The sequence below is a fragment of the Rhineura floridana genome, chromosome 12 (assembly GCF_030035675.1).
Source record: "Rhineura floridana isolate rRhiFlo1 chromosome 12, rRhiFlo1.hap2, whole genome shotgun sequence".
Taxonomy (NCBI): Eukaryota; Metazoa; Chordata; class Lepidosauria; order Squamata; family Rhineuridae; genus Rhineura; species Rhineura floridana.
In genome coordinates this window covers 4,697,341-4,715,338 of record NC_084491.1, presented here as the reverse complement: position 1 = coordinate 4,715,338, position 17,998 = coordinate 4,697,341, and the positions used below count along the sequence as shown (strand labels likewise).

The 17,998-nt window shown below is 45.8% G+C and overlaps 1 protein-coding gene across 3 annotated transcripts in view; it reads left to right on the top strand.

Annotated features, from left to right (window-relative positions):
* The window catches only part of LOC133368824 (hexokinase-2-like), a 78,645-nt gene that overhangs the window by 32,602 nt on the left and 28,045 nt on the right, over positions 1 to 17,998 (top strand). For all 3 annotated transcript variants that reach the window (XM_061593527.1, XM_061593526.1, XM_061593528.1), the window contains exons 2-5: positions 9,441 to 9,603; positions 13,602 to 13,750; positions 15,370 to 15,489; positions 16,005 to 16,100. In XM_061593527.1, the coding sequence (XP_061449511.1) occupies positions 9,462 to 9,603; positions 13,602 to 13,750; positions 15,370 to 15,489; positions 16,005 to 16,100 (507 nt within the window). In that variant the 5' untranslated portion in view covers positions 9,441 to 9,461. The remainder of the gene's footprint in view (positions 1 to 9,440; positions 9,604 to 13,601; positions 13,751 to 15,369; positions 15,490 to 16,004; positions 16,101 to 17,998) is intronic.

Sequence of the window (17,998 nt, the reverse complement as noted above, 5' to 3'; positions counted from 1 at the left end):
TGCAGCCTTCAGTCTGCAGAATAGTTGCTGCAGTGAAACACACTTGAGAGTAGGCGAGAATTTCTGGAGAGTAAGCCTGCATAGTGTTGTGTGGTAAAGTTACAATTGTATGCAGACTTACTTGGGAGTAAGCTGAATTTAGCTCAGTGATACTTCCAGGTAAGCACACACAGGGTTGGACCATCATATACTCTTGTTGTGCTTCAGACTTTGCCTGTTCACTCTGAAGTTAATGGCATCCAACTTGTTTGAAATGTGGTGTTGGAGGAGAGCTTTGCGCATACCATGGACAGCGAAAAAGACAAATAATTGGGTGTTAGAACAAATTAAACCGGAACTGTCACTAGAAGCTAAAATGATGAAACTGAGATTATCATACTTTGGACACATCATGAGAAGACCTGATTCACTAGAAAAGACCATAATGCTGGGGAAAACAGAAGGGAGTAGAAAAAGATGAAGGCCAAACAAGAGATGGATTGATTCCATAAAGGAAGCCACAGACCTAAACTTACAAGGTCTGAACAGGGTGCTTCACGACAGATGCTATTGGAGGTTGCTGATTCATAGGGTCGCCATAACTCGTGATTGACTTGAAGGCACATAACAAGAAAGTGATTTTGTTTGAGGAAACTGAGCAAGGCCAAGAGTTCAGACAGGATTTGAATCCGGACCTTCCAAACTTTAAATCCTCACTGGCAGAAGTAATCAAAACTTGTAAAGATGCTGAATAATGTAACATTTTGGGTCTTTAATTGGTTGACTTGGGAGGATAGATCTTTACAGGTGTGTATACATGAAGGGTTCATGCCATTCTTTGAGGCTCTTCTAGTTTGAATGGGATGAAATGCAAAGCAATACCAAAAAATCCCTTTAGAGGCGACCTTTCCTTTGAGCCATGAGCTTTTCAATTAACTCCAGTCTGTAGATAACCATTCCCCTGATTGTGATGGCCTGTGAGGATGGCCTCCAGGTGTGAGGAGATAAACACACAGATATGAAAGTACTTATGAAATGGAAGCAAACTCTCTTTACCCCCCTCCCCCGCCCTTTTGGAATTAACTGATGTGTTAAAGGCATACGGGTTCAGTGTATGTATTTGTGAACTGTAACATTTGTGGCCTTATTTGCAAGGCTGTGTTAAATTGTAAGCGATCATTTGTCTTTAAGGTGAAAGAGGTGGTTCTTTAAGCTGCCTTTAGTATTTCCAAAAGGCACCATTATTGACATTTCAAGGCAGAGAGTACGATGGTGCTGTAGAAAGTTAAGGCTGATGGTTGAAGAGACCAAATCCTGATCTTGTTTTTACTCCCCATCGTGACCTGTTGTGATCATGGGAATGGCTGTAAGGGGTGGGCGTTTCCTGATCCGGAGTGAGCTTTATTTTTCTAGAGCTCCTGTGTAGCTTGCATCGCCACGGCTGGCTTTCCTGCTAAAGACATTGCGGAATGTTGTCGGGCTCCAGTAGGCAGTGCCGAGGCTTCTGCTTAGTAATGGGTTGCTAACTCTTAGTAATGGGTTGTCTGAATAACATGGGCAGACACAGGCTGTTGTGCAAAATGAGAGCGTAGATGAGAGAGAGGAACCAGCCGAGCAGGAAACTGACTCACCCTCTGCTGTGAAAGGATTCTGGGTAACTGTCAAGCTTCATTCATGAGGCCACAAGTAGCCTAATTCTGCATGATGCTCAGCTTCTTCAGCCCTTGCTGATGTGATTTGAAGACCCTTGGCACTTCTTCTAGGAACTTCCCAGGATTAATCTAAATCTTAGCTTGTGCACCTAAAGCACAATGTCATAGCAACTTGTGACCTGTGGTGTGGCATGCACCAGCTAGGCAACTGGTGGAGCTGCCTGCCCTTCAGCGTTTTAAGGACAGTGCTGAGCGCTGATGTACCCGGGGCGATGTATCTCTTTGAGAGAGAGAGAGCAGATTGTTAAAAATGGGGCTGTGAAGAAAGAGCTCAACTTTGGGCAAAGAAGAAGAGCTGTCTGGTTTTTTCAGCAATGCTCAGCTCTGCCAAGCTGATGCAATAAAATAGCAGTTATCAAATGGGGATTCAGCTCTGACTGAAATTGTGCCAGCCATAAATTCATGGGGGCACAATGTTGAAAGTTAATATGCCTGCAGTTGGCTTTCAGTAATCAGGGAAGCATATATTTCTGTGGGAGTGGGTACACTTGCCCTGAGATCCTGTAGTTCCCAGAGTGTGGGTATGCCAAGTGCCTCTTCCTAAGGGCTTGATAGCTGCATCCGATGTCTCCTCAGAAAAAAAAAACATGCAAATGATATATGGCTTGTTTTGCCATTTTTCTCCATGCCTTTCCCAAGAGTATTTTGACTGCTTTTTCAACTGGATATTCTTACATAAGGAGTTTTGGAGATTTTGAAATTGGGATGTGTGTGAGGGGTGGCAGTGCCAAGCTAACAAGAAAGCTATTGTTCATCTTTGCACTTGAATAGCAGAGCAAAGCCCCAGACATCACATGTGATTCCTGTATTTTTGACCTTGGCTACACTTCCTAGGGCCAGCAAGCAGCTAGATGAACCGGGCTACTGCTTAAGAAAAAGATGCACCCTTTTTTCCCCCTTCTTGATTCAGCACCATGGAAAATGATCGAACTGTTAGCACATGACTGGCTGGTTGCCTTTAAAGATATGTGAACCCCCCCCCCCCCGTTCTTATGATATTTGTCATGAAGGGAGGAGTACTGACTTACAGGAAGTAGCCTGAATTCCCACAGGCGCGCACTCCCCCTTCATACTCAGATGGGCACATGATTGTGAAAGCATGCCAAAGCTGGAAGTCTTCCAGGATATCTGATGTTACCTTTTTGTGTTCAATCTCGAATGTCTTCTGTGTTGTTATGGCTCCTATATGAGACGAGAAACGTTGGTTCATTCTCCAAGCGCTTCTGCAAAAGTGTACACTGAACAGCTGAACACTCAGTCTGCTGATCTGGTTGGTGATTGAAAGCCCTCCCCTTGCCTGCTTGTGTCAACTGTGAGGCCCAGAGGCAAGGGATGGGAGTGCGGTGGTGCTTGATCACTTCCATGCGCCAGAGATGGAGGGCTTGAAGTTTTTGAACTCTCTGGAATCGAGAAAAGTAATTCAGTTGGATGGGCTGCCTGGCTGGACCCACTGAAAGGGCAAGGAGTTTTGGAGGCTGTTGGGGAGGAGTCAGAGGGGCCTGGCTGCAGCCCTGAATCAGGCCGTCCACTCTTGTCTACCCTCCTTGGCTCAGTAGACTAGAGACGAAGGTAGTCCAAGGCACAGGTGGGGTGGGGAGTCAGCCTGCATAGTGTTTTTTTTAATTGGGGACCAGTAGCTCAGTGGTAGAGAGCCAGTGTGGAGTAGTGGTTAGAGTGTTGGACTACGACCTGGGAGACCAGGGTTCGAATCCCCACACAGCCATGAAGCTCACTGGGTGACCTTGGACCAGTCACTGCCTCTCAGCCTCAGAGGAAGGCAGTGGTAAACCCCCTCTGAATACCGATTACCATGAAAACCCTATTCATAGGGTCGCCATAAGTCGGGATTGACTTGAAGGCACTCCATTTCATTTTTTCAGCTCATTGGCAGAGCAACTGCTCTGTATGCAGGATATCACAGATTCAATCCCTGGCATCTCTATTCAAAAGGATCCGGTAAAAAACAATGGGAAAGACTCTTTCCTAAGGGCCAAATCAGGTAAAGCAGGGCTGGGGGCTAACTTTTTATGCTAAATGCAGTGCTTGGGAACGGAGAGCAAACTTTTCTCCACTTCAGGTGTTGCACGGCTGCTTGCCACCAGTCCTAGAAGTGAACTAGTCGGCAGCTTGAGGCAGCAGAATGAAGTGAATGGAGACAGGGTGGAATGGGGGGTGTTGCTCCCTCCTTCCCATTGAGTATAAAGCAACACATCACCCTTGTCTTGTAGCCAAAAAGGCAATTGCACGCATACGTCTGTTTTGGCCCTGAGATGCCAAACAGCAGCTGTCAGTCGCACAGCTCTGTGTAGGGCAGCGTTGGATGTTTGTGAGAGACTACTTTTGCTCACCCCAGCATGACACTGTCTTGTTCCTTGCACTTGACTTGCAAGTTGTGACACAGACGTGTTGCCAAGGAGGTCATCTCCCACAGCCCTCTATCAAAAGACGATACTTAACAGAGATTGCACATGCTGGAATTTCTTTCCAGCACTGACATCCTGCTCCAGGGGTATAAATTTTCTATTTAGGTCTACTTTTTCTTTCTGTGTTGGGCAGTTGTTTCTCAGCCCTGCCTTGTGTTTACTTAAGGTGGCAGATTCAAGGGTTGGTCTGTGTTCAATAACTTCCTTACTGGAAGCTGGTTGGGAAAGTTGCCAGACTAATCCACAGCGATGAAAGCATTTTCCCTTTTTTGTTGACATATACTGTGGGATTGCTGTGTACAGAGTTTGAGATCTGGAGAACCTCAAACTCTGGTTTTAACTCTTTTAACTCATGGACTTTTCTTTAAGAACAAAACACTGCTATCTCTTATAAGTAGGAAATAAAGTCTTGTAGGGCATTTGTATGTTGCAAGCCTCTAACAATACGATTTCCATTCTTATAAGTCAGGGGTTTTCCCAATGAATTCTAGGAAGTATAGTTTAGTGAGACTATTCAATCTTTTCCCTATCACAAAATGATAGTTTGTTTATAAAAGTATATATATACGACCCTCTTGCAAAAATCAGGATGGGAGCCGTCATCAGGAGTTTTGGAGTGCGTTGTCATCAGTACGCTGATGACACGCAGCTCTACTTCTCCTTTTCATCTTCTTCAGGTGAGGCTGTCGATGTGCTGACCCGTTGCCTGGCCGCGACAATGGACTGGATGAGAGCTAACAAACTGAGGCTCAATCCTGACAAGACTGAGATGCTGCTGGTGGATGGTTTCTCTGATCGGATGGTGGATACATACCCTGTCCTGGATGGGGTTACACTCCCCCTAAAGGAACAGGTTCGTAGTTTGGAAGTCTTTTTAGACTCTTCCCTTTCACTTGAGGCTCAAGTAGCCTCGGTGGCACGGAATGAGTTCTATCAACTTCGGTTGGTAGCCCAGCTACGTCCCTATCTGAGTAAAGAGGACCTTACATCAGTTGTTCATGCTCTGGTAACCTCGCGTTTGGACTACTGCAACGCGCTCTACATAGGGCTGCCTTTGAAGACAGTTCAGAAGCTACAGCTAGTGCAAAATGCGGCAGCCAGATTGTTAACAAGGACCAAGCGGTCCGAGCACATAACACCTGGCTCGCCTGCACTGGCTACCAATATGCTTCCGGGCCAGATTCAAAGTGTTGGTATTAACCTATAAAGCCTTATACGGCGCGGGACCACGTTACTTGTCGGAACGCCTCTCCCGATACGAACCAGCCCGTACTCTACGTTCTACTACAAAGGCCCTCCTCCGGGTTCCGACTCATAGGGAAGCCCGGAGGGTGGTGACAAGATCTAGGGCCTTCTCAGTGGTGGCCCCCGAACTGTGGAATAGTCTCCCCGAGGAGGTGCGCTTGGCGGCGACATTGTTATCCTTTCGGTGCCAAGTTAAAACCTTCCTCTTTTCAGAGGCATATTAATTTAAGTTAACGTAATTTTAAAATCTGCTGTGATTGATTTTAGATTGTTTTATTTTTATATGTTTTTGGCTGTATTATACTATGTGATTTTATTGTATTTCTTGTGTTCACCGCCCAGAGAGCTATTGCTAGTCGGGCAGTATATAAATGTAATTAATTAATTAATTAATAAATAAATAAATAAATAAATAAATAAATAAATAAATAAATAAATAAATAAATAAATAAATAAATGTACAGCAATATAAAAATATTTAACAGCAATCATTAAAATGACAGGCTACTGAAAACACATTTTAAACAGCTGCATAGGCCTGTTGGCACAAAAGAAATCTTCAAGATTTGATAGTCATATAGTCTGGGATTGTCTGATAGTCAAAAGCTAGGACACTTGCTGAATTTCTGCTGGAAGGGTGTTCAGCAGCATGGGACTAGTGACACTAAATGCCCGACTTCTGATTGAGGCCAGTCGGGCCTCTGTAAGTTAGTTTGCAAGGCTCCCTCCATGGTTGCTAATAAACCAGCTAAAATATGTAATGTAGATTTGCCCAGACGGAACTGACTCATAGAATGAGAGGGGACCTCAACATTTCATCTGCCTACCTCCTTGCTGAGGAAAACTGTTCTGCTACAGCATCTCTGTTAGGTAACTATCCAAAATGGAAATGGACTGCGTTCAAGTTGATTCCGACTTATGGTGACTCTATGACTAGGGTTTTCATGGTAAGCGGTATTCAGAGGTGATTTACAATTGCCTCCCTCTGAGGCTGAGAGGCAGTGACTGGCCCAAGATCACCCAGTGAGCTTCATGGCTGTGTGTGGATTCGAACCCTGGTCTCCCAGGTCGTAGTCCAGCACCTTAACCACTACACTACACTGGCTCCAGGTGTGGCTATCCAGCACCTGCTTAAAATCCTTTAGTGAAGGAAGGTCCACCATCTCCCAAGATAGCCTGTTCTATTGTAATGACAGCTCATACCAGCAGGCAATTCTTCCTAATGTTTTGTGGAAATCCTTTTTCTTGTAAATTGAACCTTTGGGGCTTATCTTCTGGAGCGGCTGGAAACAAAGTTGCTCCATCAATTTGACCTCCGTTTAGATATTTAGAAACATTTGAGTAACCAACTTCCTTCAACCCCAGTGCCTAGAAGTTTGAATGTGCTTCTTCTGATGTTGGCATTCTTCCTGTTTGTAGAAAAACATTTAAAAGCAGAGGTCGGAACAAGATCCTCATTAATCATGGTCCTGAGGTCCTTGGCCAGCCTTCCCTATGAGCGCTGCTTTCTAGACGCTGCCCTATGGCTCCGCCACCCCTAATTTCTGCACTATTGTCCTTCTCTGCTCTGAGTCATCATCCTGGACTGCTTTCTTTTTTGAAAAGCAGGATAGGCAAAGTAGAATGAACTGTGCAAAATTAAATCAATATTTGCAAGATTATTAAAGTGCTAGTCTGAAAATAAAATCAGACAGGCAAGCAGACTCCGTTCCTCTGCCAACCACGTTTAGAAGCGTGGCATGGTCATTAAGCCAGATGAACATTGGTGGTCCTCCTCATGCCCTTAATTGTGTTTTTAATTTAGCTTAAGTTGGGTGATTAAACTAGCACTTCCTGTAGGTTGTTCACTGGGATTCTCTTTGTTTAGTAATTGAGGATACTAATGAGGTAGTCTTGGATGCAGCAAACTTTGGCCAAAAGGTAGAAGGAGGATATGAAAATGATGCCCTTGTGCACTGTAACCTGCTCACAAAGGGAGTGGGAGGTGCACTTCAACCCTTTTGAGAAAAAAAAAACTCTTCGTGGCTATCAGTCTTTGATTCTCTTTTCCTCCGTGTAGTTTGCATGGTAGTGCAGTCGTCTCCTTCCTTTCCTCTGCCATGGAGCTCAAGGTGGTGTACTTAGGGTTCCAGGACAGTCTTCAGTAGTGTAGTGGCCAATTCAGATATGCAAGGTGCCTTCATGATAGTCACAGCCATGCCCCCAGGATTCACCGTCTCTTCTGGAATGACAGAATTATACACTCAGAATAAAACTGCTGTGTGCGTAAGCTTCTCCCGCTCAATCTCTCTCTGTGCCAGAAATGTTTTTGATTTTAAGAATTCTGAAATGATGCCAGGTGTGGAACTTGGATTTGGGACACCAAGGTACTTCTCACTTACTCTAGGAGCCCATCAACATGAAAGGGGAGGTGTGCGTTAGTTGCTGAGAAGAGTCTTCTCAGTGACTGACTCGCTTCCTTTCACTCTGATTGGCTCCAATCAGCACGAAAGGACAACGAATCATGTTGTTAGCCAAGTGAAAAGACTCTTCTCAGTGACTAACTGACTTAACAGATTTGATATTTATGCTAATTACAGAGACAAATTGATTAACACTTGCCCATTACACTCTCTTGTAGATGCTAAAATGTGTGATTCTTTCCTGATGCTGCAAGAGGGGGTTACTTTTTTTTTTTATAAATTGATTATTGATACTTTTCATTCTTGCTAGGGCTTCCCATATATTTGTTTCTGTTCTGCTGCCGTGTCCTTTGGTGTATTGTCATGTGATTTAATTTTTTTGTTAGCTGTGATTAAGGTTTTTCAAAAGATAAAATGGGTTGTATGTTTTTAATATTAAAAATTGCCATCCTGGGCTTGCTTTGGGAGGAAGGGTGGGATATGAACTCTGTAATAAATAAATAAATAAACCAGATACTCTGGTATCATTGGATGTATTTTTATATAATTTACTTCAGTTCTGTATTTTTAAAAGACACTGAGCTGCAGTATCAGTTGGAGATCCATGTCTTAATTATAATCTGAGAGGGTATTTATCTTTTCTAACGTTATAAAATTATTGGTGCTGGTTCTGCGAGTGTTGCCAGATTTCTACTACGTTTGAAGTAAGGCAGCTTAATAAGGATATTGCTATGGACCTCTTTTGACTGTGGAGGTAGGAGGTGTCAGGAAATGGCACAATTCAGGGTTCTTGGCCGAACCCTCTTGGCGTTTCTTCCTGGTTAAAAGGACAGATGCTCCCAGAGGGATACAGACAGGCGTAGTTTTGTTCAGAGGGCTCACCTTAAGCACATAAGAAAAGCCCAGCTGGATCAGGCCAGTGACCCATCTAGTTCAGCATCCTGTTCTAGCCAGCCAGATGCCGCAATGGGAAGCCCGCAATCAGGATCTAAATGCAAGAGCACCCCTTTCGCCACTTGTGTTGCCCACCATCTGGTATTCAGAGGCACACTATAGTGTATCCAATGGGGGGGCAGAACGTAGCCATTGTGGCTAGCAGCCGTTGATAGTCTTATCCTCCACGCTGAAGAATGAAAGATTGGTAAAACATTAGCAATTTCCTACCGGCATATATATCCCATGCAGCCATAAAATCCGACAGATCAATTTTCCAGCTCACAGAAATCTTTTGACGTGGGTAATAAAATGCATAACACCTTTTTCACCTGAGGCGAAACAGTGCCTGGTAGACCCAGAAGCTCCCAGGCAGATTCCTAGATTCCAGTCAAGCCGTTGGGTTTCTTGCTGAGCTGACAGGCAGCTACAGGTTTTGTCAGTCTAAGGTCATGTCATCAATGTGCCACCTTTATAGTGTAACGTATAAAAGGAGAGGCTGATAGTGAGCAGAGAGGCCTGTATATGACAGACCTGTTTTAATGCACACTTCTTGGATTAAGGAGAAATGGCCAGATCTTTCAGCAAAGCTCTTTTACATCAGCCAGAAGAGGTCTGTGGTGGGCTGAGAGTCACCAAATGCTCAAGAATTTGTGCTGTTGCGTTTGCTCCTCTCTAAGATCTGGATCAGTGCCTCTTTCAAATGTTAAATTGGCCTCATTTCCCTGCCCCCCCTCTTTTCCCAGATTGACAAGTACCTCTATCACATGCGGCTTTCAGATGAGACCCTCCAGGAGATCTCCAATCGGTTCCGGAAAGACATGGAGAAGGGCCTTGGGAAAGATACCAACCCTACAGCCTCTGTGAAAATGTTGCCTACGTTTGTGAGGTCCACCCCTGATGGAACAGGTACATTACTACCACAACGAAAAGGTTTCACTTTTAATATTAAGCTAACTCCAGATTGCCAATGTTCAGCTTTGAAAGATGGGAAGTGATAAAACGGGGAGAGTCTGAGCACATGTGGAGTGTTTTTTCCTTTATATAACTGAGACTGTTAGCAGACACCTGTCTCTGCAGCCATTGCTCACTTTCTAAAGAGAGTTGCCCAACCTTTGGAGTATGGCACCTCCTGGCCACAAAATGGGCCTTTGAGGATGGGGGACCACTTCTTCCAAATCCTTTTTTCCCTCTTGCCCCCAGGCTGTTCCCTCTATTTAATTGTCCACTTAATAGTTTCCAGCTGGAGACAGAAAATAATTTTCAAGGAGTTGAAAGTAATTTAGGGGGCTTTGCTTCCCATGTGCTTTTGTGTTGTGTGTGTGTGTACGTGTGTGTACACACACACACTTTTATTTTGCCCACTTTTGCCTCTAGTCTGACAGGTTTTGCAAGTTGTCTACTTATCTTTGAGGCGAGAGGGGGATAAGTATGGACAGCAGGAGCAGATATTCTATTTTATGCCCAGATCCCATCCGCAGCCTCACTCATCCTGGAATAAAGCCCCCCTTTCCTTCTGGTTTCACATCTGAATTGCTCTGAGGCAACGGGGTTCTGCAAGCACCAAAACAGACTTTAATGTGAAAGTGCAACCAAACAGACCCCCTGAGGTGTTCAGGAAGTTATGGGGAAGAAGCCTCGAACCCCTCGGTCAGCACTTTGGCGAGACGTTTCCTGTAAACATCCTTCCTCAGCTCTGGATTTGCTGGGCTTTGGGAGGAGAGGAGAGGAGTGGAGGGGGAGATTGGGGTGTTAGTTGCCTGACTCACAAGAATATTGTGAGGATAGAGGAGACAGAGGCAAGCGTCCTGGATAATCAGAAATGTCTACATTTCAGAAATGAAATATAACAACGAAAAGGGGCCCAGCTGAATTGTTAGGTCCAGATTGCTGGATGCCGAAGGATTATTTCCAAGCTTGCCAGGGGGTTTTCAATTTTGATTTAGGGCTTATTAGGTCTGTCCCTGGAATATTGGAAGCTGTATTGAAATGGATTGCCTCTGAGCATATGTAAAGGGCATTTAAAAACAACCAGGCAGCTCACAAATGTATAGGCCTGTTCCACCCTGTGCTTTGGATTTGGAGAGAGAAGCCAGGACTCCCAGTCAGACTTTAGCCTGAGGACTGAGCGCCTCAGTAGTGCCTTTCAATTTCACAAGCTTTTGAAACCTTCAGAGAGATGTGCTTGTATTTATGGCAGGGGTGGGGAAACGTTTTCAGCCCAAGAGCCCCATTACCCGAGGCCAAAATGGGACAGAGGTAGAGAGGTGTCTTTAGGGTTCCTTTCAGCTGCACAGAGGTGTCTGGCCAGACTCGGGCACCCCTCCCCATCCATTCAGGCAAGCAGAAGGGATGATCGCAGTTCACTTTGCAGCCAGGCAAAAGCTGCCAAAAGATTGCAAGCAGGGCCAGTGCGGGGTGAGCGGCCCGTGGGAAGTTCATATGTTGGTCCCAGGCTATGGTCTGAAGGCACCTGAGGCCAGCACCCTGCTGAAGCTAAGCGGGGTCAGATGTGGTCAGTGCCTGGATGGGAGACCGCCTGGCAACCGTATGTAAGCTGCCTTGGGTTTTATGAAAAGAAAAGCAGGGTATAAATGTAAGAAATAAATAAATAAGGACGAGATTGAGAGGCCTGGAGGGCTGCATTTGGGGCCTGAGATTTCCCCACTCATGATATTATGGCGATATGAGAGCTGTACTTCCAAAAAACCTTGACCAGAAATAAAGCATGATTATGGGGCAGAGCCATTTTTGCGGTGGGGTGAGTCTCCTGAGGAAAGAAGGCAAATGACAAGGCTTGTGATTGATGAGCAGGACTAGGGATGTTCTCAGCTGGCATACTTGGCACTGGGCTCTCGTGTTCTGGGAAAGGTGCCGGCAGCCGGTCAGAAGCACCCCTTGCATCCCACCCCTCTGCATGCTCTTGCTGCTGCCCTCTTGGTGAGACACAAGGCGCCTGGGTTCAGGGTCGGCTGGTTTCCAAGCACCATCGGCATTCCAGCTGGAGGAGCAGCCGCCCTCGTCGTGCTGCCTGTCTTGTTGCAATGTGGGAGCCTCCTCAGTGTCCCTTGAGCAGCGGCCAGAGAAACAGGCCCAGAAATGGGGAAGGGTCATTTTCAGAAAGGCAAGGGAGAGCCAGCCCGGCAGCCAAGGAATGCAGGAGGGTAAGATTGTTATCTAGGCTTGTAAATAGCAGATGAGAATTTCCCTCAGGAAAGCAAGCTGGGAAGCTTTTGGTTAAATGAGGAAAAGGTGGCTCCCCCTTCCCCCGTCCTCATTTTTGGTCATTTTTAACCATTTGTGGATGGATGCGTGGATGGATAAACAGCAACTGTTGCAGTCATATTTGCCAGCTGGAGCAAATAGGGGCTATAGCCCCAAACAGTTGGAGGGCACCAGGTTAGAGAAGGCTGGGCTAACTTCATGGTTCTGGAGACGATATAGGAGAGGAAAAACATGCAGAGAATATCTCCCCTGGGGTTTGGGGAGGAAGCTGAGGTTATCTCTGCCAATGCACAGCCCTGAGTCTGCACCTGCCAAGAAGCCAACCAAAGTGTGGGGGGGAGGGGGGACCTACAGGTCCTTTGAGGTCATTTGTCCCCCGCCCCCCACATCCACCTTCAGGCTCCACTTCCAGTTTTTCTCTGGCTGCTGGTGGTGAGAAATTAAGTGGCCCAGACCGGGCAAAGACATAACTCCCCCTAGTTACAGGTTTTCAGACTTGATGGAAAACAAACTCAGTGACAGTGCGGTTCAATGGTCAACAATTTGCAGGACACAACTGTTGGGGGCAACCCTGCCAACCCCCTAGTTCTCTTCCCAGCCACTGTTTCTCCTTTGCAGTCTCTGGTTCTGCCCTCAGTGACCAGGAGGCACCCCTGTACCTTATATCCCTCACCGGGTGCTTTAAGTTGTGGTGGATGCCAGAGGTGAGCCTGTCCTTGTGGTGATGGTGATCCCCGTGGGAAGCTGATTGCACGTGCGGCTGGAAACGTCTGCTGTGAGGAGGCTGTTGCAGTGCTGTCAGCTGGCCTCCTGCACCAACTCTGAAGCATGAAGGTAGCAAGAGGACTCTGAATGGATTCAGCCCAGAGAGCCTCTTCCTGTCCCCGCTCAGACCGATGGTGCTTTGCCAAGGTCCCTGTTCCAAGAGTATTTATTTTATATCAACTGCTGGGCCTCCTCAGTACTGGCTACTTTTTATAACTTGGGTGCTGTTGTTGAAATGCAGTGTGACTGTCCAACAACTGCCCTCCCATGAAATCTGGGAGTCAGTTTATTATTATTATTATTATTATTATTATTATTATTAATTTATTTGATTTATATCCCGCCCTTCCTCCCAGCAGGAAAAGCAGGAGTTTCTGGCACTCACATTGATTCATATGGACAGGATGGTTTGAGTCAAGGATTGCTGCAAAGACCGTCCGAAAGAGATGTTGTTAGATACAGAAAATACACATTTTTGCTTAACAGGGTGACGTCCACTAGGAAATTTCTCCTCTGGGAGCGCTCCTCTACAAGCTCCATGTCATGTGGATGGAAGCTGTACAGGGGCTGTGCAGGAGTTCAGCCCACATGTCCACTGGATTAATGTAGATGAGTTATGGGGCTGTGGCAGCCAACCCTGCCCCTGACTGCTATGTGATTGGCTGACTATCTGCATGAAGCCCACATACAGACAGCTATCTCCATCCTGGAATCACAGAGTTCCTTTTATCCATAGAGAAATCTCATTTTCTGCAAGGGGAGTGAGACGCTGAGAGAGGCTTCTCAGTACGTATTTTCCTGCAGATGGCCAGTCAGATAGTTCACTGTACAGTATAGGGCTGCTGCTTGTTCAATATTTGTGTGTTATATTTATGAGTGAAACGGTACCCATCTTTTCTTTTTTTGTTCCCTTTCAGAGGAAGGCGATTTCTTGGCCTTAGACCTTGGTGGCACAAACTTCCGGGTGCTGAGAGTCAAGGTTGCTGATAATGGCAGCAAGAAAGTAGAAATTGAGAACCAGATCTATGCGATTCCAGAAGATCTGAAGAGGGGAAGTGGAGTGCAGGTGAGCAGAATGGCCTTGTCTTAGCTAGCCTGTCTCTTAGTGCTTTCAGCGCTGTTGCTCTCTGCTGTTGAGAAAGGAAGCCAATCAAGTCCAGAGACTTTCATGACAGAGACCTTGTAAATCCAGAGAAGACACTTTTAAAGGCACAGACAATTGTTTATAGTGCTTAACGTGCAGTGCTGCTAAAGCAGACCTGTGAAGCATCGCTTGCTTGACCGCCTGTGCTCAAGTGAAAATTGCCTCCAGGTGATCAGGCCACCAAGCCTGACTAAAGGTGCCTCTTGCATGCCTTTTTAGGCCGCAAATAATTAACCTAGAAATGTCTGGCCAGTCCAGCTCATTATCCCTGGAGAGCTTCACTAGTGAGTAGACCAAGCTGACCGCCAACATGATCAACTCCCCCACCCCCATCCTCAAAGAGACTCTGCCACGTGCAGATAGCAACATTAAACATGCCTCCTTGGGAGTAAATTCCATTGTAATCTAGTAAACTTACTTCTGAGTAAATGGTTAAATAATAATTTGCTCATTTTCATTATTTTTATCCTACCTTTATACACAAAAGTATCGAAGGCAGCTAACAACGTCACAGAAATTGAAAACCATGCAATAATGAAACAGAGCAGCTGTAAAAATAAAGATAAAAACAGCAGCAAGCCTGTCGAAAACATGTATGTCTTTGCTGCTGAAACGTGAGCAGAGACAGGACTGGGTGAACCTCCTTGTGCCACTGCAGAAAAGGACCTTTCCCTCACACCTGCCCACTATATTTCCAACAGTGGAGTGAGAGAACAGAGAAAGGACTCCAATAGACACGCTTACAAGGCTGTTTAGATATCCTGGCTCAGGCCAATTTGGCTTTAAAGGTCAGAACCAGCAGTTTGAATTGAGCCTGGAAACAAACTGGTAATCAGTTATAATGGTATAAAACTGGCGTCTGCTCTAATCTGCCAGCTACGGTCAGCTGCCTGGAAACTTAGGTTCTCAGTACTCTATTTCTTCCCTTCCTTCATTTCACACATTTAGTGACTGTCTTGTTGTTGTCTTGGTCATTTTTGCAGTTTCCCACCTCTTAGGATTATGAAATAAAGGGCACTCTTAAATTGCACTGTTTCCTTGTGACAAATTGTTTTTGGAGAAGCTGTTGGGTTCCAGATTCATTTTCATAATTTCCAAGCCATTCAGATTAACTAGCAAAACAACAACAAAAATTGGAGTTGTGAATTTTCTGCTCCAAAAAACTGTCCAGAATTCTACCATTTAGAATTAATGATTTTGACAATGAAGCAAGTTGCCTAGTTCCACTTTCAATAAATATGCGCCTCTGTGTATATGTTTGTCTGTGTGATAGATAGGTAAATGGGCTAAAAGGAAGTGATGTTTGTAAGAATAAGTCAGCCTTTGTCAACCTGGCTCCCTCCAGATGTTTTCAACTACAACTCTGGGTGGGGCTGATGGGATTTATAGTCCAAAACACCTGGAGAGCACCAGACTGGTCTTGGGATAAGGCATACTGAACATTAATGATCCGGAGGGGAACAAAGTGTGGTTTGGGCCCTGATGCCACTGTTGTCTTGACCACGCAAGTCTTCCTTCATGTCTGCTTCTCCGTCCTTCAGCTCTTTGACCACATCGCCGAATGTTTATCTAATTTCCTGGAACAGCTGCAGATGAGGGATCAGAAACTACCTCTGGGCTTCACCTTCTCCTTTCCTTGCCGCCAGACCAAACTGGACGAGGTAAGAGAACTCCCCCCCCCCTGTGGCTTGAGTTAGACTGGACTTACTGAAAGGGATGGTGAAGACTCTGGGGATTTCCTGCTTCAGATCTTGCCTTGTCCATGAATGAGGTGGCTGTGGAGAAGCTGAATTTCACTCAGCACCTGCTTTGCAACATGAAGATAATAATTCTGGCCTGTCTCATAGGGCCGTTGTAAGAATTACTAAGACAATGTATGTGGAATGCTTTCGACATTCATGATGATAATAGTTCTTGATGCCACGTTCATGAGGAGGGTGCATCAGTCCTTTCTAGAGCTCAGGACTTTTAAATAAGAGGAGAAATGGCTTTTTCTTGTGATGTATGAATGCTGGGATAAATGGCTTCTGATAGGTTAGCTGGGATGGCTTCTGACGAGTGTCGGCACAAACTGAAATACAACATAGGAGTGATCTCTGGGCCTTGGGGACGGGGGCCTCTGCGTTTCTAGTCTTGCAGATCCTTATTTCTTTGGCTTTTTGTTCCCCTCTAACAGAGCATCCTTGTTACATGGACCAAAGGATTTAAGTGCAGCGGCATGGAAGGGCGGGATGTGGTGTCCCTGCTACGGGAAGCCATAAAAAGACGAGGGGTAAGCTAAGCATGATGTTCCCTAAGATAGTTCTCTTTGCGCTTGAGGCTGGAGACAAGCAACCGGATTCCTTTTCTTTTTCTCCAGAGTGTTGGAGGTAGTTTGACAGAAGCATTGTTACCCACAGTATCCCTCTACAAAGCAGGTTGGCATGGTTTTGTCTTGTTTCAAAATTGTGCAAGACCTGAGAGGACAGCCAGATGAAAGGCAGGGGTGTGCACACAGGGCCTTAGCGGTTCTCCATCCCCGTTTCAATCCTTGGCATCTCTGGCCAGGGCTGGGAAAAGACTCCTGCATGAAAACTGGAGAACAGCTGCAGCTCAGTGTGTCCCATACCTGGGCTAGGTGGGCCTGTGGTCTCATGTGGCTGCTGTGGAGGAACAATGCATCCGCCACATCGCCTTCAAGAGGCTTAAAAACTATTTCTGTCTCCTGTTTGAGTTCCTGCCATCTAGAAAGGTACATATATGCATAAATGTTATGTGTATAACCACAGGTTATTACAGAAAGCTTAAAACAAAGGTAAGCCAGATGAAGCCATCGCCTTTACAGTTAGTAGAGTTAGATCTTGGGAACTTTGCTCTGATCTTCTTGGCTGCGATAGCAAACAATGCCTCTTGCTTAGTAGCATGTGGATCATTATCGGATAGCGGAATTAATATTTTCTCAGATAATGCTGTGCTGGACATTGTTTTTAACAGAGGAACAATAAATTTCTTTCTAGGAGATGAATACAACTCACAGACCAGCGTATAATGAACAATATTCTGTTTGTAAGGCTCCACAAATACATAAGCACTGAGTAATTGGTGATTAAGCATATGTTCCATCTGAAAAAGCAGAAGCCATTGTCCAAAAGCGTAGCTCAGTAAAGGCTTCCCTTAAAGGAAAGAATGTCAAAGTATAAAGGTGGGGGGACAAGTCTGGAAAGGTGAAGCAGGCTGCTTCAGGCAGCTATGTTCGCTGGGGCAGGTGGGAATGACATTCTCCTAGCAGAATCGCCCACATAGCCACTCTGGGTTAGCCACCTCTAGCAGCCCAGGCAGGAAATCTCTATGGTTAATTTGCATGCTCCTCCTCAGCATCTCTGTTTCAGTTTTGATTTCCTGCCAGCCCATGCAGATGTCTTTGCTCTTTTTCTGTCTTTTGTAGCTTGCCATAGCATTTTTTAGATGGTATAGCACAGTGGGGAGGAGACCCTGGCTGGAAGTCCAGAGTCTGGGAGTTCAAATCCCCGCTCGTGTCTCCTGGGCGTCAAGGACTAGCTAAAGATCACCCCCACAGGGAGTGGCTCAGAGGTTACGTGCCCTGCCACCTGTGCAGCCGTGGGCAAGCTGCAGAGTCCCAAGGAGCCCAGTTTTCCTCCTTTATGTAACAACCTTTCATGTACTTGAAGAGTGCTATTTTATCTCCCCTCAGTTGATAACCCAGAGTGGCTATGTAGGTTTCATCCGTTAGAAAAGGCCGTTTCATGGCAAGTGACCAGCTTTCCATTTCTAAACATCTGGAGGGCACCAAGCTTTTGGAAGAGGCTGTCTTAAAATGTTGGCCCTAGGCAGGGGAGGACTGGAGGATGCTTAGTGCTCCCATTCAGGCAGGGAAGTGTCTGCGGCCAGCCCCTGAGGGAAGCATTTTAATGGCTTTTCTTTGTCTGTCCTAAATGAGGCTAAAGGTGGTGAAGACAGGTACCATTCTTCAAGCAGAAACTGTAGTAGGTTCTGCAGAGAGACACAGACAGTGAGCTTCCCCTATCCCCTTCCCTTGTTTCCGACATGGCCACATTTTTTGTGCCAAAATGTTGCTAGACCTTCATGGACCCTGTGCCTCCCTTGTGCAAAACTACTTTGGGGGTTTTGTGGGGTGGAGTGAGGAGGGTTCATGACTGGCCAACCAAGACT